Below are 26166 nucleotides of genomic sequence, written 5' to 3' on the forward strand. Positions count from 1 at the left end.
AGACGAGAAGGGCGGGGCGTGCGTGCGCGTGTGTGTGTGTGTTTGTGCGTGCGCGTGCGTGCGTTCGTGCGTGTCTGCGTGTGTGTGTGCGTGCGCTTGTGTGAGAAACACAGTTAGAGGTCCACTTTTTAAACCCTATTTTACACTCTGTTGTAGTCGTCTGCACATTCGAAAAATTTGTACAAAGCTGGAATAATTTTGAAAAGTATTAATACAATATTGTTAATAACACCACGGACATTTTCTGGGGGTCGTTCCTGACACAACATTATGTTCAGATGGGACTAGTAGACATTTGGCTGTCCTCAAGTCACTCTGCATCAAGATGAGTCCCTTTATACCTGTCAAAGTTGTCATAAAACATGTTGGAGGATCAACAACTGAACAGCTGAGAGACTGAGTTGTGATGATACGTGAGTTTCACATGTTCTGGGCTTTTAGCGCCCCCCGGTGCATGTAACGGGCACTGCTCGGACTGAATTAAGCCAAAATAATTGAAGATCCATGTCTTTGCTGAGTCCTCCAGTAACAGTAAGTGGTCAGAAACTCAGAATACATCATTTTACAGCCAAATCATTATATCCTTAGCACTCTGGGATTCCTTGTGAATGAAAAGTGCAATATAAATAAAATTCATTATTAGTATTATTATTATTCCCTGGAGGTTGGAACCATTTCATTTTGAACTCAATTCAGTCGCAATATAATATATGTAGTCTACCTAAGTTGCATTACTCTTCACAAATACAACAGACATACTAATTACAGTGAGATAATTGTGACAAAACTATATTGAGCATGTGCAGCAGTTCACCATATAAAATAACCCACAAAAAAAGAGTGTCCAGTTATCCATAGTTCCTGCATACACACAAGGGACTACAAGAAAACATGTCCGCCTTCTCTCTCTCTCTATGGTTCCTACCTGAGCTGGAGGTAGTGAGTGAGTTTGGAGGCCATGGTGATGGAGGCACGTGCTGTAGTAGTGTAGAGTCTTTGAGGGCTTTGACACACCGACGACCGACCATTTGGCACGGGGACGACGACAGTGTGAAAACACTCACATGTACGCTCGCAGGCACCCGCATATACACACACACATACATACACGCACGCAGGCACGCACGCACACACACACACTCGTCTAGTCAGTGGATTAGGCCCACCAAGCACTTCTCCATGCCTAAGTAACCCCCCTCCCCCCAACACACACACACACACACACACACACACACACACACACAGTCTGTCAACCACTCTGCCACCTGTCACCCCCCACCATCACCACGCCATTCTGTCACACGTCTCTTCTCCGCTATACCTAAATAATCCCATTAAGTGATTATTACTGGTGCGTTCTTCTCTGCTTTGCCATCATCATCATCGCCAACAATGCAATAATTAGTTGGCTTGTATTGTAACAATCCCAATTAAATGTGCCCAGTCTTTGATTTTTTTTTTTTTAAATATGTTGAGAAATAATAAAGGGAAGCTCCGCACACTCAGATCGGCGCACAATCAATGTATTTATTTAGCAAGCTTTCGGTCTACTGACCTTCTTCAGGCATAATCAAAAAGTGACATAGGACAGAATATATATGTTCATCACTTGATTGGATGATTGATCACACCCATGTCAAAACATTTCAATTTGAATGATAACTCATGGGAGTTGTAGTTCTCAGTGAAACTACAAGGCACCCAAAGACACCATGAAGGGCTGGATTTTGAAAGTGGTAAAAAACCCATGTGGTAATACATAAATTGGCCTCGCTCTTCTGCGCCCAATCGTATTATGGAAGCCTTATTGCAGGCGGATATATAATGATCATTATAACAATGTGCAAGCAAATATTTAAAACGTTTTGAGCTTGTAGATTGGCTTTTTTGATACGACAGTAATATGCCATGTGGCCCTCTGGAGTGAGCGTGGAACTATATCAGCCCTCTGGAGTGAGTGTGGAACTATATCAGCCCTCTGGAGTGAGTGTGGAACTATATCAGCCCCCTGGAGTGAGTGTGGAACTATATCAGCCCTCTGGAGTGAGTGTGGAACTATATCAGCCCTCTGGAGTGAGTGTGGAACTATAGCGGCCCTCTGGAGTGAGTGTGGAACTATAGTGGCCCTCTGGAGTGAGTGTGGAACTATAGTGGCCCTCTGGAGTGAGTGTGGAACTATAGTGGCCCTCTGGAGTGAGTGTGGAACTATAGTGGCCCTCTGGAGTGAGTGTGGAACTATAGTGGCCCTCTGGAGTGAGTGTGGAACTATAGTGGCCCTCTGGAGTGAGTGTGGAACTAGCTGCCCTCTGGAGTGAGTGTGGAACTATAGTGGCCCTCTGGAGTGAGTGTGGAACTATTCTAATGAACATACTATATTATTTTCTAGCCAAAGTAAAAATGTATCAGCATTGACGAACGCGCATTCGATTAACAAAACAGCCATATCAGGCTCCATGAAAACTGTTTAATATTAACATGAAAAAATACAGCATGGAAGGGGGGGGGGGGGGGGGGGGGGGGGGGGTGGGGGGGGGGAAGCAAAACACACATTGGCACAAGAGTGTGATGAAACCGCCACTCAAAACAATATACAGTACATGCCTCGCCATTTGGAACAGATGGCAATTCTTTTTTTTTTCCCCTTCAAACAAAACAATCTCAAAATAGATTTCGCTGGGTAGGTGGGTTTGTGAGGGGCGGGGGAGGGGATAAAGGAGCACAATAAAGAAAACAATTCAACCCCCCCCCCCCCCCCCCTTGATAAACATTTGCATAGCGTTAAATGGAAGCAAATAACCCAGTGTTGGAGCAACGGGCTCAAATGAACAACTACGACAATGAGCGAACATAAAGACAGCATTATTGCAAGACTTCGACGCACTCCTGGCGTGTGCCGTCGGTCGGACTACACTCTCCATCATCTGCAACACATAATAGCAATATTTAAAGGTATATTCAGTGATTTCACTTAATTCAAATATCACTTATTTTGTTGTTTTGTTGTGATAATCCTCTCTACTATAGAGTGTGCTGACCATATAATAAGCCGGAGTTCCTCCCTGTCCTCCCCAGTTAACCCCTGGGGGTCAAAAAACATTAGGTTTCGTTTTTGTTCTCTATCCTGATTGGATGAAGGCTTGGGTCCCAAGGCAAAAACGAAACCTACGTTTTTTTAGTGAAATCACTGAATATACCTTTAACACAATATACCGTCTGTAAATATGCACCTCTCTCTCTCTCTCTCTCTCTCTCTCTCTCTCTCTCATGGATATCAAAGCAGAAGTGGTGTGCAGTGCACAATAGCCCTTTTTTTGAGTGGTGCAACCACTTCCTTACAGAGCTATGTGTGTGTGTGTGTGTGTGTGGGTGGGTGGGTGGGTGGCTGGCTGGGTGGGTGTCTGGGTATGAGCACGAAAACAGCATGGCTGTTTGTTTTTCACCAGCTGTGTGCAACGTAACGCACGCGGCACAAACACAAACACACACATGCGCACGTATTAACTGTATGCAATGCTTGGGTGTGCCAGTACAGTGACAGTACAGTACAGTAGAGGGACCGCCACACGGTAACTTTGTCATTTCTCAACCGTTTCGGACGCGGGGGGGGGGGGGGGGAGACACGCCGGAAACCCCCACACGGAGTTGCTGCACCACTCACTTCACACGGGTGTGATTTTTATTTTTTAATTATTACACGGCTTGGTTGAATGCTTGATTATGATCGGTCAATCACTGAATTCAGCGGTCTGTTATTTTGGATATAATGACCACTGCAGCTCTACGAGCTTGTAGGTCTGCTATTTTAGAAACATGGCTTTTTCAGAAAACTGTCAGGATGTAGAAGACATTTTTTAGAATCTGATCTCAGGTCAGAATGGGTTAATGGGTTTAAAAGGTGGTTGCACACTGGACGCGTTTTTTTTCCGGAAAAACCGATGGAGAAACTCAGCTAAAAAAAAAATCTGAAAAAGGTGAAGACCCCGCTGATATAACTCACCGTTTACATCTTCTTCTCAGGGCCAGGATCCACGCGGCAGCTCTTGAACATCTTCATGCAGACGGACTTCAGCTGCTCCATGCCTTCTTGGTAGTGCCTGAAGGAGAAACAGTGCAGTTGAAGGCATTGATTGAAGCACCTGCAGAAGTTAAACCCATTTTCTGACCTGAGATCAGATTCTTCGTATACAATCCTGTTTCTATGTCAGCGGTTCTTCGGGTTTTTCAAAAACAGCAGACCTATACAAGCTCGTAGCGCGCCACTCTGTGGCGCGCTATGAGCTTGTAGATCTGCTATTTTTCGTACAACATAATGCTTAGTTAAAACTCCAAAAGGGGTTCCCGTCCAGAATGGGTTAAGGAAATAACAGAGGTATCCATGACTCCCCAGCGTTGCTTTTCGGTAACATTTGTATTTTAATGAATTACTTAATTATTATTATTATTTTTTCTGTTCTTTCTTTACCTAAACGTTCATCATTGATGTTCATTGCAATGCCATTGCAATGCCATTATACATAATATAATATATTTGCATGTAAATACCCCCAACAGAGGCTGAAATTCACACTAATGAAATTTTTCTGGACTTAACAATTTTTAATGTATGACCTTTGACCTTTAACCCTAATAAAAGTAAGTAAAAGAATGTGTTTTTTGTGATCATTCGAATGTCTAGATTATTGTGAAAGATATCCCCCAAATGTAAATGATTAATTTATTATATAATTATATAAAACTGAAAATAAATGTCCAGGGTGGGCTGCCAATGTCATCCATTCAGGAGAGAGTGTACCCATTTCATCAGCTATTTGGATATAACTGGTATCCCGACATGAAACTTAAAAAAAAAAAAGAGCTAGAGAGGCCCCCCGTTACATAACGAACAATAGTTAGTATAACATTGAACACTCAGAATCCGAATATAGATCTATTTAACACTTAAGTTTAACCAAAAGCAATAACGTTTACTGCACGCATATAACCCCCCCGTTTAAAAAATAGACAAGCTCGCCTGTGGATGAATGGAACCCATTTTGGTATTAGCATCATGTTATGCTTTAGCTATTGAAAAATAGCAGATCTACAAGCTCATAGCGCGCCACCGAGTGGCGCGCTATGAGCTTGTAGGTCTGCTATTTTAGAAAAATCGAAGAACGACTGGCATTTTTAAAATCTGATCTCAGGTCAGAATGGGTTCATCAGACCAGTGTGTGTCCAGTGGGAAACCTCGTATGAATCTGATCTCAGGTCAGAATGGGTTAAATAGCTAGACGGTTATCTCAATCTCACGTACGTGGCCACTTTCCTCAGGAGGTCGTTGATGTCGACGTCAAACGGCTTCACCTTCTGTGCCTTGATGAGATGCCCGTAAGCACCCTCGTAGTCCTGGAGCTCCATGCAGGCCTGCAGCAGGAGAAAACGTGTCAGTCACAATGAAGCGCTGTTGGTTTCCCTTAAACTTGTTCATGTCAAGGACCCCCACATGGAGACCAATTAGCCCGCGGCGCACCCCCCCATTTGAAAAGATATGGGGGCCCTCTGGAGTGAGTGTGGAACTATAGTGGCCCTCTGGAGTGAGCGTGGAACTATAGTGGCCATCTGGAGTGAGCGTGGAACTATAGTGGCCCTCTGGAGTGAGTGTGGAACTATAGTGGCCCTCTGGAGTGAGCGTGGAACTATAGTGGCCCTCTGGAGTGAGCGTGGAACTATAGTGGCCCTCTGGAGTGAGTGTGGAACTATAGTGGCCCTCTGGAGTGAGTGTGGAACTATAGTGGCCCTCTGGAGTGAGTGTGGAACTATAGTGGCCCTCTGGAGTGAGCGTGGAACTATAGTGGCCCTCTGGAGTGAGTGTGGAACTATAGTGGCCCTCTGGAGTGAGCGTGGAACTATAGTGGCCCTCTGGAGTGAGCGTGGAACTATATATATACTATATATTGTGTTATTGTGCTATTTGTGCTATTTTGTGCTATTTTCATCAAGTGTAAAATCAGTCATTACAACAGCATAACGGCCCGCCAAAATACATTTAAGTCGACTAAAAATCAGCTGTAGATTAAAACTAGACTAACACTTAAGAACATTCCTGGTGACTACTTAAAATGTGACTAAAACTAAAAAAGGAAAACTATTCAAAAAGACTATAACTAAAACTAAAATCAAAAACAAACAACACTGACCTGTGCACAGCGGTAGAGGGCCTTGGCGCTGCCCGGGTCGATCTCCAGGGCCCGGGTGCCATACTTCAGGGCCTTCTTGGGACTGGTCAGCTGGAGCTCCGTGAGCGCCAGGTTGGTGTAGACGGGGAGCAGCGCCTTGCGGACGTCCCGCGCCTCGCTCGCCGCGTCCCTGTGCAGCAGGATCTTCAGCGCCTCAAGATAAGATAAGATAAGATCTTTATTGTCACTGTATGAGACATAATACAACGAAATTCTGTTTAGTGCAGCAAGCACAACATATAACAGTATCAAGAGAGGACGCAAAGACAACGAAAAAGAAAAATAAACACTGAAGGGGCTAAAACTTCATGGCATAAAACTGTTCGTCCGTCATAGTCCAGTCCAGTCAAGTCATCTCAATCCAGAATAAATATTAAATATTCTAATGCACTGTTAAAATGATAAGATAAAATAAGGGGACCACACAATCATAGAATTCATGTGTAAATTCATCAACAGTAGGAGGGGACCATGGGGGAATATATTTTGTCCAGTACAGTGTCAGTAATAATAATAATAATAATAATAATAATAATAATAAAACTTTATTTGTATAGCACCTTCCATGACATGACATGCAGCTCAAAGTGCTTTACAGAGCAATGGAGAGAAAAAAAAAGAAAAGCAAGGCAACAACGTTAAAAAACAAGCAGTATAGGACATGAATAACAAAAAATAAAAGATACATTTAAAAGCAATGTTGTAGAAGTGGGTCTTGAGCTGAGCTTTAAAAATGTCTACAGAGGCTGCCTGACGAAGAAGGTACAGTGGGAGCTACGGCGGTCCGTAGAAGCAAAAAGCTGTGTTGCCATTTGTTTTAGGCAAAGCAAGCAGGCCAGCAGTGGAAGAGCTTAGGGGGGCGGTTTGGGACATATCTAGGCAGGCAGTCATGTACGTAGGTGCGAGACCATTGAGAGCTTTATACACAAGTCAAATAATTTTTAAATCAATCCTAAAAACAAGTTAAGTTTTTTTTTTAAGTTAAGTTTTGTGTGTGTGTGTGTGTGTGTGTGTGTGTGTGTGTGTGTGTGTGTGTGTGTGTGTGTGTGTGTGTTTTGTGTGGGATACAGCTGCGCCCTCTGGTTACAGCGTGACAGACAGACAGACAGAACAGACAGAACAGACCGACCGACCGACCAGTTTAGGCCAGCTTCTATATAGTTAGTGGTCACTAACTATTCGCACAAAGATAGACAGACGCACCTGTTTGTAATCATCTTTGGCCTCAAAGTAATGGTTGCGCGCGTAACTGCGGTTGCCGCGGCTGCGCACCGTGTCCACCACAGCGAGGACCGCGGACAGAGGAACGTCTCTCTGCTCCTCCTGACAAGAGACAAGACACAGGTGTAAGTAATCAGTGAAGACTGAAGAGCAGTGGTGGGGGTGGGGGGGGGGGGGGGAAGCACTCAAATGTTGTACTTATAGCCCCATTTAGGCCTGAAAAAATACGTTCGCTCGGAAAGAACATATTCAAAGATTTGTGCCTGCATTTTTACGATATATATTTTTTTAGCAGACCTACAAGCTCGTGGCGCGCCACTCGGTGGCACGCTACGAGCTTGTTGATCTGCTATTTATATATATATAAATATAACATAATGCTTAGTTAAAACACCAAAAGGGGTTCCCGTCTAGAATGGGTTAAGTAATCAATACTGCAATGTAGAACGTAGAAGAATGTAGTATTAACAACGCAGTATGTATGTATGGTGATCCAAAATTACTTGAGCAAAAGTATAAAAGTGTTGGTATCAAAATGTGCTTAAAAGTACCAAAAAAAAGTAGAAAGTACACGCGCATCATTATTTTCAACCGTTTCAAGAAGATTTCGGAAAATAACAGTTAAAGTGGCTTAAAAGCTAAAGGGGACACAGTTGCGTCCTCGTCTCTGAATGGGTCCATTTCAAAGATCCTTTTCGACAGTGAAAGGCAGCTCCCCGACTGGCCACCGAGTGGCGCGCTACGAGCTTGTATAGGTCTGCTATTTTTGAAAAATCGAAGAGCGACTGACATTCTTAGAATCTGATCTCAGGTCAGAATGGAAAACTGTCAGGTATGTAGAAGACATTTTTTAGAATCTGATCTCAGGTCAGAATGGGTTATAAACATACCAGGGGCAGCTCCATGAAGTGGTCCACGGCGCTCATGTCCAGGAAGTCGTGCAGCTCCACCTCGAAGAGGACGCGGGCGGCGGGCGGGATGACCGGCGGGCAGCCCATGGCGCCGTAGGCGTACGCGGGCGCCAGGAGGAAGCGGGAGAACTCGCCCTTCCTCATGGTCATCAGGCCCAGGTCCAGGCCTCGCAGAGTCACGTCTGTGTGTGTGTGTGTGTGTGTGTGTGTGTGGGAGCGGGGTGCATACTTAGTTTAGACTAGTCATTGGTTAGACATGTGTTAAGGTTAGGTTTAGGTGTGCTGCCCCGTGGGAGGTTAGGTTTAGGGAGAGGGTTTGAGATAGGTTGTAGATGTAGGAATAATGACTGGTCTAACCAATGACTAGTCTAAACCAAAAACTGTCTAAACTAAGTACTGCACCCCTCAGAGACATTACGAACAGTATAACATACATAACAACAGACATACGTATACATTATCACAAGATACAGACGTTACATTGATTTTTCGGTCGAGTAAAAACTAAGGCGAAAAATGTCCGTTGACTATACCTTTTTCCACTGACCAAAATGGAAGCTATGACGGCTAAAACTCAAGACTAAATATACTGACAATTTCGTCGACAAATGAAAACTAGGACCAAAATGTTACGAAGGGACTATAGTGTACTAGATATCCGGTGTGAGTCATTTTGCAATTAGTTGCATGCTGAAAATAGCCGATCTACAAGCTCGTAGATCGGCTTATTTTCAGCAAGTGCAAAAAAACTGTCATTAGGACAGACTCACCAAAATGCATTTTGTTTGACTAAATTAATCCATTAATTGACTAAAATCGTATGATATTTAGTCGACAAAAACTAGACATTCCGGGTGACTAAAATGTGACTAAAACTAAACGAAGACTATTCAAGAGACTACGACTAAAACTTGCTGCCAAAAAAACAACACTGGAGAGCAGCAGGGGTTGTTGTAGTAGGCACACCATCTAAAAGATGAGCTATAGGTTCTGAACCAGGTTTTATATGTCCCATGTCATCCTATTATTATCAGTCATTTAGCTGAGGACCACCTGGAACCCCCCTCAAGGACCCCCAGGGGACCCTGATAGATCTCCAACTCTTGAGACCGTGAAATGAAACCAAATGTGTCCATTTTGGTTTCAATTTATACGCTCTCAAGAGTTAAATTATCGTTAGACATCTGCATTACTTGATGTACAAGAAGTCTACACAATCAGAGAACGTAGAAGAGTTGTTATTTGATCAATTTTTGCCTGTTATCTCTCCTAATTGTGCAGAGGCCGGGTTGTGTCCAGTAGCTCCAACACAGCCTCACTTGGGCTTTCTTTTTTTGATCCCCCCCCCCCCCCCCCCCCCCCTCTACCACATGTTAAAGCAGAATCCCATTCTTACCTTTATTTGTAGTGCATTAAATTGAATGGGGCTATGGGGTGTTGTGCTAATTAGCTTATTTCCATCGCTCAAAAACATTATTTTTTTGTATATATCCTCTCTTCATAATGTAAATGGTATATTCAATTTTGGAATATAGTAAATAGTATCCCACTACTTATTTCGATGGGAATTAGCACAAGGGGATATACCCAATAATGCACTTTTGCACAAAATAACACCTGGACCTCTTTGTTGGGGACGTAACAACTACAGATAAAAAGGCAAGAAAGCCTTCTAGCATGGAATTCTCCTTTAGGAATGTGATTTAAAGATAGCATGTTGTGTATAAAGAAGAGTCTTGGTGCTGGGATCCTAGTTTGTGCCAGACACTACTTTATTCTCTCTGCACTCTATTTAGACGACTATTCAGGTTTATTGATCAGCGCTCATGCCTTCCTTAGTGCTTAGAAGTCGCCCTGAGGCGTCTGCTAAAATGCCTAAAGTGTGCAAACAAGTATTTGGAAAAATGACAAAAGGACGTGATACGTAACCGACCTTTCCCCAACTTCATCATTCGAGGGTGCTGATGATTGACGTTGCTCACAAAAGGTTGATCTGAATACTCCTGGAAACCTGAGAACTTGGCTGTGGAGACAGTAAAGCACAGATAGCTAGGGTTCAGAATGAGCTATCGTAAAGAAGTCAAGGCACCGTCACAACTTTTGCATTTACCGGTAATCACCGGATTGCAATATTTTAAGCTACAGCAAGGGTAGGTACCCTCACAAAAACATGCAGTAATCCTGGTCTCTAAACTGCCTCCCCCTGGCCAGCCGGGGCGCCTGATGGAGGGGAAAGGAACTGGTTGGAATAACGTGTTCCTTCCACGCGCTACGTCCAACCAGGGAAACTCCCCCCTGTCAGGTGTAAAGGAGCAACTTGGACACTCAGGCATGAAGGGAGCATGAGTTAAGTCCGTTGCTCTCCCCAGGTTGGCGGAGGGTGTGTTGAGCCCAGGATCACAGTAGATGATTGGCACATGGGTGAAAAATGGGTTACAAAATCGTGGGATAAAAAATATATTACAAAAAAAAAAGAATCGCTTTGCCACAGACTTTGCCTATGGGCAGTCAACAGGCTTTTTCGTTCAAAGTGGGACATTTGGTATATCGTTTTCTATTTTTATTGGCCAAACATATTGTCTATAATATACATGCATTCATGAATCTGATCTCAGGTCAAAATGGGTTAATGGTACGGTCACATATAACCCCCTATAAAAGAAATTGCTCAATGATGACAGCAGGTGGATTCATGAATGTACAGTATGTATACTGTATATAGACAATACTTTCAGGGATGTCAAACTCAAATACACAGTGGGCCAAAATAAAGAAATTGGTACGAGTCGAGGGCCTGGACTGTGTTTCAACACACGGGCCATTTTTTGGGGAGAGGGGTGTAGCTGAAAGTTGACCACACAAGTGATATACTTTCACTGCTGATCAAACAGTGAAGAGAAGACTCGCAGTGCATTGTGGGACTTGTAGTATTGTACATACCCAACACCGAGGCGTTAGCGGGGGCAGGCGGTCCTCGCCCAGGCTGGATCACCTCCTTCAGTATCCCCCCGTCTCCGATCACGTCCTCCATCTGCTGAGCCAGCCGGTCGAACGGAGTCTGGCAAGAAATCTGTGCTTTTATCTCACGATTTTGCAACATTCTTTCCCAATGGGAACCGGTTCCCAATGGGAACCGGTTCAGTTCCTTTCCCACCGGTTGGTTCCCAATGGGAACCGGTTCAGTTCTTTTCCGCCGGTCGGTTCCCAATGGGAACCGGTTCAGTTATTTTCCACCGGTCGGTTCCCAATGGGAACCGGTTCAGTTCCTTTCCCACCGGTTGGTTCCCAATGGGAACCGGTTCAGTTCCTTTCCCACCGGTTGGTTCCCAATGGGAACCGGTTCAGTTCTTTTCCGCCGGTCGGTTCCCAATGGGAACCGGTTCAGTTATTTTCCGCCGGTTGGTTCCCAATGGGAACCGGTTGAGTTATTTTCCACCGGTTGGTTCCCAATGGGAACCGGTTCAGTTATTTTCCACCGGTTGGTTCCCAATGGGAACCGGTTCAGTTCCTTTTCCACCGGTTGGTTCCCAATGGGAACCGGTTCAGTTCTTTTTCCACCAGTTGGTTCCCAATGGGAACCGGTTCAGTTATTTTCCACCGGTCGGTTCCCAATGGGAACCGGTTCAGTTCTTTTTGGTTTTTAGCCAGAGCTCCAAAATTGGTGGGCAAACTATACCCTATATTAAATTGTTTATAGGATCAATACAAGTAAATTAATACATGATAACCCTTCCACAGTATAGTAGCTTTTTCATATTTTCTATTATTTTGCATATTTTCTTACATAATGCCTCATTTGCATATTTAAAAATGTATTTTGTAATAGAATCATTGTCTTCGTGTACTGTAAGTACTCAATTGGAGAAGTTTCATGGTGATAACAATCTTATACAGGTATGGTTTTGCTCCACTCAATTCATAATTAACGTTTCAATTTTGAAACTCTGGCTCATGGACTAAAAACCAAAAAGAACTGAACCCATTGGCAACCAACCGGTGGAAAAGGGGCCCCAGTGTCAATGATCTGATGTAATCCTGGGCGCATACACTGGTGGGGGATAAATATTGTGAAAATAGAAGATCTACAAGCTCACAACACAACGCCTCGCTTGAAGATCGTCTAAATGATGTATACCGGTAGTTATCTTCAGCAAAAGGAAACAACAACACTATTGTACAAGATCTATCTTTAATTCACTGTTGTCTCTAGCAGACAGTAAAGGAATTCTGGACTGTTGGACAGACCATATCAGACCAAAATAAATAAATATACTAACTATAGTCTATAATTGCCCAACAATTAAGGTCTTAGGCTTAGATTGGGGTCTTTACAGAGATCAAAAATAAAGAAATCTTACCAAACGGGAGTCCATGGCCTTATGCATATCAAAGCAGGGCTTATTGATATTAAAAACTGAAAATATTACTGCTTTACTCTCAAGCCTCAACCAGACCAGACAAGTCAAAACTACAGTAGGCTAGTAGTCTTTAAAAGTCGACCAACTTCCTTAATTACAAAATGCACGTATATGGCCATGTGTATTTTACTCAAATTAACCTTTTCTGAATCGCACGTTAAACTTAATAGGGGAAGCCTGTGCAGAGAAGAGGGGATAATTGATGAAACAATTAAGCTTACACTTTTTGCAAGTAATCCATGTTGACCGCCATCAAAAAGAACACATTTTACAAGCTAAAAACGCGCCGTAGAAAATGTTCTTTTTGGCCAACAATAATATTGATGCACTCGACCATGTGTCGGTCATCATCACAGAACGACAGCAAAGCAAACGGGCGTCTGTAGTTAAAACTCGCCCAACGTTACCTGCATGCGTGTCCTGAAGCCATTGAGCGATGTCATCGCGGTTAGGATATTCATAATTGCAAACTACATGTACAGTAATAAAGTACAGTAGTTCGTTGTAGAGCAGGTGGATTGAATCACCAACAACACAACCTGCGCAGCTGAGGAGGAGGAGGAAGCACTATAGGGTCAGGGGTCAACAGCAACAACACAGGTCAGGTGACCAACAGCATGACATCATGGGGTACCTGTCTGTCTGTCTGTCTGTCTGTCTGTCTGACTGTCTGTCTGTCTGTCTGACCGACCGACCACATCTGGAAAGAATGTAGGAATTTGAATCATCAAATATTAAATCAAATTCACACAGCCACATTTAACAGTGCACCAAATAGAAAGTCCTAAAATTACACTACAATAATAACGCCAATTATTTTCTTCATAATAATAATAACTAGAACTGCACTCTGCCGAGTGCATACTTGCTTGTTGCACACTAGTAGGCCATAAATGGCCTACTAGTGCGCAAGCAGAGCGCGCAAGTACTTTCGACCGCTGGAAAGTATCACATCTCAGTATCTCTGTGAAGGAACGTTTGAAATGTATAATCATTACGTGTAACTATTTGCTACCTAACTACTTTTTTACAGAAAAATGAATCATTGATATGTGATGAAAAAAAAGGTATATAAACTGAATTAAAATATATTATACAGTATAATTCTTTTATTACTTATTGTAAATTGTCAATTGTTTTAAATGTATTTCATTTTGTACTATAGTGATATTAATACTAAATCATGATCAGAGTAATATGTGTCTCTAACTTCAATTTCTGTAATAATACTTTCAAATTTGTTGAAATATACATGATCTAAAATACTTCCGAAATCTGTAGTTGGATTTGTATTTAATTGTTTAAAGCCTAATCTTGACATGAAGGTCTTTATATTTATATCTTTTTCAGTATAATGGTCTTCATTGAAATCTCCTATTATCATAATTGTGGAAGTCGGAGATGATAGATACTTTACCATTTTCTTGAGAAATGTGTTTAATTCCGTAAGGTTTGTTTTAGGTGATCTGTACATAAGAATGATATATAGATCTTTATTTATTTTATGTATACATACGTGTTCTACTTTTTCTAATATCTCGATTTCTTTTTGAATTATTTCAATGGCAATATCTTCTTTTATAGCAAACATAACTCCCCCACCTATATCATATTCTCTGTCATTCCTGATTGTTTTGTAATTGGTGTTCATTGTTTTTAATTTAAAAGTAATGTTATTATTTTTCTTTAAGTGTGTTTCAGTAAAAGCTATTAGATCCAACATTTCGAGTTGGGAATCTGAGTTTATATCTTGTAAATGTGTTAGATAACCTCTGATGTTCAACAATCCAATTTTTAATGAATGTTTTAATGGTAATTGAGTTATCTTCCGTATATTTGGATTTTCTAGAGGTGATTGTCGTAATCGTATCATTTCTCTTTCTACATTCTTATCTACTTTGATCTTTTTAGGACTAAAATCAAGTATATATAGATCTCTTATCCTTTTCACTCGACTGAATGCTACATAGGCTTGTCCCGGGTTAAAACGTGAGCCCTTCATAGATACGACAATCTCTTGTATAGTTAAACCTTGAACCTTATGAATAGTTAATCCCCAAGCTAATGTCAACGGGAATTGAAACCTATTTGTTGATCCTGTTCTTCTGCCTCCATGGAAAATTATAGCTTCATGTCTGTATATTGGAACTGCTTCTGGGTAATTTTTATATTTACTATTAGACTTCGCATTAAGACCAACATCTTTGTCTTGGAATTTAACAAGTATTACTGTAACATAGGTGTCGTTTTTCTCAAAGTCAATATACTCAACAAGTCCTCTGATACCGTTGACTAATCCATCAGATACCATTACATTAGTAGTCAACATCACTTGTGCACCAATTGCTATACTGAGTGTTGTTGGTAAACCTCCTGTTTGTGATAGTTTACTTTTTGTGCAATCCAGATCAAATAACCGTGTGTCTTTATCTTTTCTACTATCTTCTGCCTTTATATGAAAAATAGTAATGGTAAATAGTAAGTGATGACGTAAGAGATATGGTCATCTGTGTAGTCTGGTCCCAGCAGACCAGGCACAGATTTACAAATTACAAATCACATTACAACTACATACAGAGTATGTAGTTGTAATTTGATTAGCAGTATACCGTGGTTACTTGGTTCCAAAAAGTGAAGCCAAGTTTTTTTCAACCGTAAGTCTGTGCCTGGTTTGTAACTTGTAACTTGTAACTTGTAACATTACGTCATATACACACCATGTACTCTCTCAAGGATGACGTAATGTTGTAACTGGTCCCAGCAAACCAGGCACAGACTTACGGTTGAAGAAAACTTGGCTTCACTTCGAAGAGACCAAGCGAAATGATTACTTGCGCGCTCTGCTTGCGCAAGTAATAATCATCATCATCATCATCACAATTATTTTTCACTTAAGCCTACTTGAAACATGTATTATTATGGCATGGCTGTGGTAAGTGCACACACACACACACACACACTGATAAAATGAACAATGTGGACCCTCTTGTAAACAAGTGTAATGTTTTATAGGGTCGTCCACTCAGTGTTAACAGTCTTTGTATTGAGTTTGTGCTTGAAATGTACTGTAGGCCTAATTCTGCAAACTGTAATATTTCAATCAATCAAACACACCCACACACTTTTTAAAGTGTTTATTGTACAAATGGAGAATATACAGTAATGTACAGTATGCTAAACTACAGCTATACAGTATAAACAGAGGCTGTTATATATATATATACATCGATACAAAACAGATAATCTTTCATTCTTTGACGCATGCAGTAATGGGGTGCGGCAGTAGCTCGGGGGAGGGTAGAGCTGGATGGTTATCGGTTCCATTCCTCGCTTCTCCTGGATTTCTAGTTTTCTGCCCCCTCAATGTCGTAACTAACTCTGTCTTACTCTATGGCTCTGGCCAGCCGCTAGATATGAGATTCCACCTTTAGAACCCAGCAGCCCCCCCCCCCCCCCCCCTCCAGCACGTCGAAGGCTGTATAGTGTATATATACAAAGCTTCAGAAGTCCTCCAGTTCGGTTGGATAGACAAAGTTGTTGTTGAAGAGCTTGTAGGCCAGGAGCTGCCCTCCGAATATCATCATGACCAGACCTGAGCCTGCATTGGAGGAGACAGGAGACACAGGACGAAAGCAATGATTGATGAGCGAGCGTTATACAACCCAAGTTCAGCACAAGGCCCAAAAGTGAAATAATATTATAGGTGGCACTCACCGGGACCCAAACGTATAGCTAAATCTATAATGAACTGAACACTTAATTAAGCCCCTAATTCTGAAATAGTGAAAACTGGAAACTCAAATGAAACTACAAAAAGTGCCCCCCCGGGGCACTGCAGGTCTCCGCCAGGGCAGGTCAGGTCGTGGCCTCCTGGTGGCGCTATAATGGGTCAATGTGAAACAGGCGCCATTTGTTCTTATTCCTTTTGATGACAATTGGATGATTTGAGGCATTTTGTTCCAAAAATGTGTTTTGCAAAAATCCACCTGTTGGTGGCGCTATAACAGGCCAATGTGAAAAGGGTGGGTATATACGGTATTCCTCAGCCTGGTAGGAAAGTCTGTGAAATATTTCACGTCAATTGCACGCTGCGTTCATGATTTGAGGCTTTTTTCTTTCTTCAAAACGGGCCAATCCTGAAAACTTTGAAAGCCAATGTTATAGCCAATTAAGATGGAATCTGAAACATTGACTACATGACTGTAGAGATAGGAGGAGTAATATAAAAAAAAGTGTTTTATAAAAGTCGGCCTCCTGGTGGCGCTATGACAGGCAAATTTGGGGCAGAGGTTCATCGTTGTCATCCAGGGAGTGGGTATGCAAAGTTTGGCATCGACCGGACGGACGGACGGACGGACGGACGGACGGACGGACGGACGGACGGACGGACAGACAGACAGACAGACAGACAGACAGACAGACAGACAGACAGACAGACAGACAGACAGACAGACAGACAGACTTACCCAGAGCTATCCACCAGTGTTCAGCAGAAGGGAAGTCTGACATCACTGTGGACACAGAGAAAATAAATAATAAAATAATAATAATAATATATACGATTTATATAGCGCTTTTCTAGGTACCCAAAGTCGCTTTACAGAAAGAGTACAGACATATATATTAGAAAACTATTTAAAACGGTTTAAAAGGTTAAAAACTAGAAATCAAAATCAAAAGAGGGACAAACAACAAGAAGGGGTGTGTCAGTGTGTGTGTGTGGGGGGGGGGTTATGTAGGGAAAGCCAGTTTGAAAAGGTGGGTTTTGAGTGTGCTTTTGAACATTTCGAGGGTGGGGGCAGCTCTGATGTGGGTTGGGAGTGAGTTCAAGAGAGAAGGGGCAGCCACTGCAAAGGCCCGGTCTCCCCATGTCCGTTTGTTAGATTTGTGGGGTTCCAGTTGACAGCATCTCCTATTCAGCGTGCGTGCGTGCGTGCGTGCGTGCGTTTGCCTGCCTGCCATGCATTTTCATAAGGGCTGCAAATCTATACCAATTATCCTTATCCTTAACTGGCCCCAGCAGGTCAAATTCAAAGGCCAGCATGACAACACTTCCTGAGCGTCACAATAAAGGTATATGCTAACGGGTCCGTTACAAGGGTCAAGGGTCAAGGCTGCAAATCCCATCAGCTGTTCTATTCTCTTGATCCACTTTGTACCAGCGTATACTCACGCATGCATGCATGCATGCGTGAGGATTTTTTGCAAAACACATTTTTGGAACAAAATGCCTCAAATCATCCAAGTTGGCATCAAAGGCGCAAGAAGAAATCGCACCCTTTTCACATTGGCTTATTACAGCGCCACCAGGAGGCCACAACCTGACCTGCCCTGGTGGAGACCTGTGCCCCGAGGGGCACCTTTTCTTTCTTTCTTTCTTTATAAAGTCACACCACCAACTTTGATGAGGCAGTATTCCTTTGTTTTGAAAATGTAAGGTTTTCTTAATTTGCTGAAAAATGTAGCCTATATATTTTTCCTTTCCTGACAAAACATTTGGAGTTAGTAGGTGGTTTCTTCCCGACAGCAGAGATACATGTATGTGCATGGGTTCAAGTACACGCTTAATGTAGCCACATGCTATACAGTATGAGGTTACGTTTATGGCTTATAAGTTATAGGGTTGGAGTGCATATACTATTTTATACTATTTCGTATTTATATACTATTTATATAGTATTTCCAGTGTGTCACACAACACTGGTGCATAACATATTTCAGGCTCAGGTAAAACAACATTTAATAAAATCCAAAGTTTCCCCGCAAACTGTTGATATCCTCAGAAGTAGCCCTACAGTATACGTGCGTGCATGCGTCTCACCCGCCACAGTAGCCTATAGTACGTGCGTGCGTGTGTGCGTGCGTGCGCGCGTCTCACCCGCCACCGTCATGGCTATGTGCAGCAGTGTGACAGTGATGGCGTAGTCCCACACCCACTCCTCCACGATCCAGGCAAACAGCAGGCCGCCCACCATGTACGTGACCTCCATGGAGATGACGCTGACTGTGGAGGGAACACAACAACCGTTATAGGTGAAGAAGGGCACGCGCTCTACTCAGGGAGACCCAACAATAAGTCGAGTCTTTGTGTATAGCTGAAAGCTGATGGGTGCAGATTCTTATGAAGATCAATGGAAAACCTTTGGGAAAAAGGTGGAATATCCGCACTCTCTTAGTATAAAGTTTGAGTTTCTTGTATTTCATGAAATCACATGCAGCAGCAGTAAGTCCACCTAGACTAGAGAAACGAATGTGTTTCGGCACGCAGGCCTTCCTCAGCGTTATAAAGAGAGAGAGAGAGAGAGAGAGAGAGAGAGAGTGGAAGCAGGACATAGGCCTATATATATATATATACAGCTGTATACAGCTAGCTGCACACATATAAACATATAAATGTGAAGTACGTGGACTTTTCTTGACATTTCTACGATGCACAAACTCGTCTTTTGAAACGGCACCTTTAAGGACGTGCGCTATACCTTTTCTATATATCCCCGTCTGGCTCGTCAACTCACCGTGCACGTTGTCTTGCACACACACGCACGCACGCACACACACACACACACACACACACACACACACACGCTAACGTTTCTAAAATATCATGGACAGTAAACGTATATACACACCGCATGACGCTAATGTTCAAAACATCATACCTGCTGCTATACCACACACGCCATCTTTATTTTACATCTTAATATTATCTCTTTCCCTTGTAGCCTACTCTTATAGCCTGGCCCTGCATGCATGCAGCCATGAGATTTCATCTGCCTGCAATGCATATAGTCCCATGGGATACTGGACAACTCACCCCTTACTTATAGCAAGAAAACCACATCCCGCCTACACGTTAATTCAAAATTCTGCTGCCCGTCTGCTCACCAATACAAAGAAACCAGACCATATTACACCCGTACTTGCGACTCTGCCGGTGAGCACCAGATGCGACTTTAAAATCTTAATTACTTTTCACCTATAAAGCCCTGAACGGACTGGCCCCTATACCTACATCCTGGAAATGCTGTCCCCACCGAAATCAAAACGCACCCTCAGATCTTCCGATAAGGCCCTATTAGAGATCCCTACTATAGGACGAACCTATAGTCACCAGAGGTGGTCGGGCCTTTGCCGCCCGGGCACCTATAGACTATGGAATGCTCTACCGGTGCATGTAAGATTAGCACCACCTGTGCCTGTATTCAAGTCACTTTTGAAAACTCACCTTTACACAGAATGTTTTTTTTTTACCCTTTATATAGGAGATTGTTCATTTTTAACTGCTGCTATGTTGTCTTCTTATTGTTTTTTTTTTGTTTTTTTATGTTTCTAGTTTTTAAACTTGTACTGTACAGCACTTTGGAACCTTGCTCTGAAAGGTGCTATATAAATAAAATAAATAAAGTTCATTGCCCCGGTGCGTGCCCGTTTTTCCTCCCGGAATTCTCCCCAGTGAGGGGGATAACTTTGTAATATGCCATTGGCTAAATATTCCAGGTGGGACGAGAGGCTATATTATTTTACTTATATTGACTCTATAAACAATTTAGTATTATTTAGTATATGTAAGGTTTTGCCCACTCAAATGGTACCTCGACGTCAGATAATCCCCACATATCCTACAACAACTTCTGTGAACAGACTTCACTGTGTAGTAGCTTTTCATAAATTATTTTTGTACTGTCATGCTGTCGTGAAAGTTTACAGTTAGAGAAATTCAAAGTCGCAAGCCGGCTGCTGTCCATGAGCCTCTCCCACTCCTCACTGGGGAGAATTCTGGGTAAAAGGGCAGGCAACCAAATAGACCCTTATAGGGGCTGTGTAACTCAGAGAGTGTGCAGGGTGGATTCTGCCATTCGGTGCCATTTTTGCACACTCTCAGAGGTCGTTCATTTGATTGCGCTTTTCCAGAGATCGTATCAAAAGTCGGTCTGATTCGTATATCAAACTGGAGGTTGCTTTTCCCTGAAATGAAAAGGGTTTAACCCATTTCTGAACGGGAACCCATTTTGGTGTTATAGCATCATGTTATGCTTTAGCTATTGAAAAATAGCAGATCTACAAGCTCGTAGCGCGCCACCGAGTGGCGCGCTACGAGCTTGTAGATCTGCTATTTTTGAAAAATCGAAGAACGACTGACATTTTTTTAGAATCTGATCTCAGGTCAGAATGGGTTAATCGGACCAGTGTGTGTCCAGTGGAAACCTCGTATGTGAATCTGATCTCAGGTCAGAAAAAAAGGCCCAATAAAACTCACCCAGGTACTTGGGGTTCTGCCATGACGGCGGTGTCGTGTAGTCAAACGGAGCCAGTAAGCTGTCAACCTCGTGCACTCTGTTGAACACACACACACACACACACACACGCGCGCGCCCACACGAGCGCACACACGCACGCACGTGCGCACGCACACAGTAGTAATATGTCAACATATTATGCATTAAACAAACCAAAGTTCTAACCTCGCGTCACCAGTGCTTTCCACCTCGGAGGAAAGCACTGGTCTAGTCTTCCAAAATCAGCCGCGTGAACCAGTTTGGACCGGATGGAAAAAATGTGTCATGTTTGGAGTCACTGATTTGTATAGTCATCATCAGGCAGGACACCATACAACCGGAATAAGAAATACCCCAAAAAAGTCCCCGCGACCGTAATTTTAGTGCCCATAAAATAGAATTTCCCCCGTGGGATAACAAAGGTATACATACAGACGCTAAATAGTCTTCATGAATATTTATATTTAAAAAAATAAATCTGCTAAACTACACGCTGCATCAAGGATTTTATCGGGTATAGCCGGCCCTCAAATTATGATCGCGGGAATTATTTCAGGGTATACTTGATCTGATTCCGCCTTGTTGACTAATAATCACTGACTATAAAAACAGCGTGACGTAAAATTAGCATCCGCTCCAACCCGATAATATCTCCCGAAAAGGACTTATAGCATGTTATGTAGACAGCACTATAATTGCATTGTATGTAGTCATAGTACAGATGTATATAGCATAGTAGTATAGATGTATAGTTTCTGTTTTACATGTGTATAGTTTCATTATATAGATATTCCACTGTTACTTTCTTAGCTTACGCATGTTTCATGATAAATGTTTTATGTGATGTATTCCCATGCTTTTTTGTTCTTGCTTAATGTAAGTCGCTCTGGATTAAGAGCGTCTGCTAAATGCCTAAATTGTAAATTGTATACACCTGCGCATTTGTGCCATATTTTATGTGCACCGTGCACGCATGCATAATAGGGGGGCTATACGTGTTTGATGTGCATCTATACCTGAGCACTCCGATGCAGACACTGACCACAATGTAGTACAGGGAGTAGAAGGTCACCATGCACATCAAGAGGTTCTGCAGGACGACCTGGGAGGAGAGGACGACAAACAGCGTCCAAAACATTTAGGTCAGTCCAGAAATGTCCCCCTCCACATTATATGGCCTATATAGAGCAGTGGTTCCCAAACGTTTTCGTGTCAAGGACCCCCAAATCCCTTATAGGGTATAGGTATACCCTCACAAAAACATGCAGTGATCCTGGTCTCTAAACTATACCTCCCCCTGGCTAGCCGGGGGACGCCTGATGGAAGGGGAAAGGAACTGGTTGGAATAACGTGTTCCTTCCACGCGCTATACGTCCAACCAGGGAAACTCCCCCCCTGTCAGGTGTAAAGGAGCAACTTGGACACTCAATTCAATTCAAAGGGCTTTATTGGCACGAGAAAACATACGTTTACATTGCCAAAGCAGAAAGAACAATACAACAATACAGCAATACAATCAAAACAAAAATTATGTACTTTGAAGGTCAGAATCTTCAATAGATCAACTTCTGTGTACCAAGATAACTCGATGCAGGTATAGTGCAGGAATATACACAATTATTAGTCTTTAGGGTGGTTGTGTTCCATTTGATATCCTTCTCCTATCACAGCAACTCACAAATCTTGCTGCTGTGTTTGCACATTGTTGTACTTCGCCCAGCAGATATGGGAGTTTTTTGTCATTGGTCATGTTTTCAAAATCTCCGTGTGTGGTTGTAATCTGTGGGAAGTATGTGTCTCTGATGTCTTGGTACAATGGGCAGATGGTTAGGAAGTGTAGCTCGGTTTCCACTTCGTTTAGTGTGCAGTGGGTGCATAGTCTGTCTTCTCTCGGGATACAGGTCTGCCTATGACGGCCTTTCTCGATCGCGAGACTGTGCTCACTGAGTCTGTACCTAGTTAAGATTTTTCTTTGTTTTGGGTCGGTCACGGTGCTCAGGTATTCTGCCACTGTGTATTCTCTGTTTAGGGCCAGATAGCATTCTAGTTTACTCTGCTTTTGTGTTGCTTCTTTCCAATGTGTCAGATAGTTTTCCCTTTGCTGTTTTATAATTTGGTTTAGTCCAATGGGTTTTCTATCTCGTGGCTCTGTTTGTGTTTGTGCCCGGAGTTCCAGGGCCAGCTGGCTGAGGGGGCATCTCTCTAGAGTTTCACTGTGTGTGAGTGCCTTGTTATGGAGTGCATCTAGGTCACTTTCTTTTAGGTGGTTGTAGAACTTAAGTGCTCTCTTTTTTATTTTGATTATGAGTGGGTATCGTCCTAATTCTGCCCTGCATGCATTATTTGGTGTTTTTCGCTGGGTACGGAGAATGGATTTGCAGAATTCTGTGTGTAGGGTCTCGGTTTGGTGTTTATCCCATTTTTCCAGGTCATGGTTTGCTAATGGTCCCCAGATCTCGCAACCATAGAGGGAAATTGGTTCTATCACCGAGTCCAGTATTTTAAGCCAGGTTTTAATTGGGATGTCTATTTTGATGTTTCTTTTGATGGCATAGAATGCCCTTCTTGCCTTGTCTCTCAGGTCCTTTACAGCTTGGTTGTAGTTCCCTGTGCTGCTGATGTTTAGGCCAAGGTAGGTATAGTTTTTAGTTTGTTCTAGTGGGATTGTATTTAGGAAAAATTGGTGGTTTTGGCGGCTGGGCCTTTTTTGAAATATCATGATTTTAGTCTTGGTTAGGTTCACTGTCAGGGCCCATGTCTGGGAGAATTTGTGTAGGAGATCAAGTTGCTGCTGTAGTCCTTCCTTGGTTGGGGACAGCAGCAGCAGGTCATCTGCGTAAAGTAAGCATTTGATTTCTGTGTTTGCCAAGGGGATGCCTGGAGCTGTAGACTGTTCTAACGTTTTTGCTAATTCGTTGATATATATGTTGAAGAGTGTTGGACTCAGGCTGCATCCCTGTCTAACACCACGGCTCTGGGGGAAAAAGTCTGTGTGCTTTTCGCCTATTCTAACTGCGCATTTGTTGTTGGTGTACATTGATTTTATGATGTCATAGGTTTTTCCCCCAATGCCACTTTCCAACAGTTTGTACATCAGACCCTCATGCCAAATTGAATCGAATGCTTTTTTGAAGTCGACAAAGCAGGAGAAAATTTTGCTTTTGTTTTTGTTTATTTGGTTGTCAATTAGGGTGTTGAGAGTGTAAATGTGGTCTGTTGTGCGATATTTTGGTAGAAAGCCAATTTGTGATTTGCTCAGGACGTTGCTTTCTGTGAGGAAATTTAGAATTCTGTGGTTGAGGATCATGCAGAGGATTTTTCCGAGGTTGCTGTTTACACAAATCCCGCGGTAGTTATTTGGGTCATATTTGTCTCCAGTTTTGTGGAGTGGCGTTATTAGCCCTTGATTCCATGTGCTGGGGAAAATCCCAGAACTGAGCACAATATTTAGGAGTTTTAATATGGCCAGTTGGAATTTGAGGTCGGTGAATTTTATCATTTCATTTAGAATTCCGTCTGCCCCACAGGCCTTCTTGGTTTTAAGTGTTTTTATTTTGTCTTGTAGTTCTTTTAGGTTGATTTGGGAATCTAGTGGATTCTGGTAGTCTTTTATGGCTGACTCTAGGTTTTGTAGTTTATCTTTTATTTGTTTTTGTTCTTTGTTCTTCTCGATTGGGCCGAAGAGGCTTGAAAAATGATTTACCCATACATCTCCATTTTGGATGGGTAATTCGTCCTGTTTTAGCTTATTAAGTCTGTTCCAGTTTTCCCAGAAGCTGTTTGTCTGTATGGAATCCTCAATGTCTTGCAATTGGTTTCTAACGTGTTGGTCTCTTTTTTCTCTTACTGTGTTCTTGTATTGTTTCAGTGTTTCCCCATATTGGAGACGTGTGTTGTGGTTGTCTGGGTCTCTGTGTTTTTGGTTTGATAGTTTCCTTAATTTTTTCCTGAGATTCTTGCAGTCATTATCGTACCATTTGTCATTCTCAACATTTTTTCTGGCTTTCTTGTTTGATACTTTTAGGTTTGCTAGTGAGGCTGTAAGTTCGAATATATAATTGAGGCCTTCTACTGCCCTGTTTACACTTTCACTGTTTTCTTCAAAGGTTTTTTCTAGGAACTGGTCCAGTTGTGATTGGACTTGTTTTTGTCTAATAGCATTTTGGAAGGCTTCTGCGCTATGTTCCTTCCATTTGTAACGTTTTCTTATATTGTGTAGTTTGTTTGGCGTTTGTTCTTTGTGTCTGTGTGTTGATCTGTTTAGATAGGCTGTGGTTCTGTTGTGGTCTGACAGGGGTGTTTGCGGGCTGACTGTGAAAGCTCTGAAAGATGCCAGGTTCATGTCAGTGATAAAGTAATCTACCGTGCTGTTTCCCAGGGATGAGCTGCATGTATATCTACCGAATGAGTCCCCTCGGAGTCTACCGTTAACGATGTACAGACCCAGTGAGCGACAGAGCTGTAGTAGTTGTGACCCATGTTTGTTTGTAGTTTTGTCGTGGTTGAATCTTGGGGGACATGTTGGGGAGCTGATGTTTTCCCCTCCTGGTAAGTGTTTGTTTCCCTGTGTGTTGAGGGTGTCAGGCCCATGTCCTGTTCTGGCATTTAGGTCTCCACAAACTACAATGTGACCTTGTGCCTGGAAACGGCTGATATCCTCTTCTAATGTGGGGAAAAAGTCCTCCGTAAAGTAGGGGGATTCAATTGGGGGGATGTAGGTGGCACACAGGTAGACACTCAAGCATGAAGGAAGCATGAGTTCAAGTCCGTTGCTCTCCCCAGGTTGGCGGAGGGTGTGTAGAGCCCAGGATCACATTAGAGAGTAAACATCTTAGTTAGCTTCCTGCATGGCAGCTCTGGTCCATAGCTCTAAATGACCATGGACCCCCCCCCCCCCCCCCCCCCCCAGAGAGTAAACATCTTAGTTAGCTTCCTGGCAGCTCTGGTCCTTAGCTCGACATCAGAAATAGCCGAGCTTGTAGATCAGCGATTTCATGGCCGAAGAGAGTGTGTAGATATAAGGAAACAAGTGCAGCAGACTCAGTACTGTAGTAGTACACAAGAGTCAACTCGCGTCCGTCTCAGTTCTCACAAAGTAATAAACACCTCTCTCCAGCTTCTCAGA

The 26166-nt window shown here is 42.7% G+C and overlaps 2 protein-coding genes across 2 annotated transcripts in view; both read right to left on the minus strand.

Annotated features, from left to right (window-relative positions):
• Nucleotides 1–4000: 4000 nt before the first annotated feature.
• fkbp6 (FKBP prolyl isomerase 6) lies at nt 4001–11402 on the minus strand (the record flags this gene model as incomplete). Its single annotated transcript, XM_080791328.1, has 7 exons — nt 11288–11402; nt 10281–10370; nt 8327–8529; nt 7419–7538; nt 6177–6368; nt 5294–5403; nt 4001–4094 (listed from the first exon to the last, which is right to left on the minus strand). Exons 1-7 carry the CDS (start codon nt 11376–11378, stop codon nt 4001–4003), a joined length of 900 nt encoding a protein of 299 aa, XP_080647454.1. The 5' UTR covers nt 11379–11402.
• Nucleotides 11403–16265: 4863 nt separating this feature from the next.
• LOC308333801 (putative transmembrane protein 244) overlaps nt 16266–26166 on the minus strand; it is a gene marked incomplete at both ends in the record, with an annotated part of 10135 nt that continues 234 nt past the window's right edge. The window contains 5 exons of the mRNA XM_080790283.1: nt 16266–16363; nt 17232–17276; nt 18644–18769; nt 21023–21099; nt 22058–22143. Of these exons, the coding sequence (XP_080646409.1) occupies nt 16266–16363; nt 17232–17276; nt 18644–18769; nt 21023–21099; nt 22058–22143 (432 nt within the window). The remainder of the gene's footprint in view (nt 16364–17231; nt 17277–18643; nt 18770–21022; nt 21100–22057; nt 22144–26166) is intronic.

Source organism: Protomyctophum bolini (assembly GCF_963924005.1).
Source record: "Protomyctophum bolini genome assembly, chromosome: 19".
In the NCBI taxonomy this organism is placed as follows: domain Eukaryota; kingdom Metazoa; phylum Chordata; class Actinopteri; order Myctophiformes; family Myctophidae; genus Protomyctophum; species Protomyctophum bolini.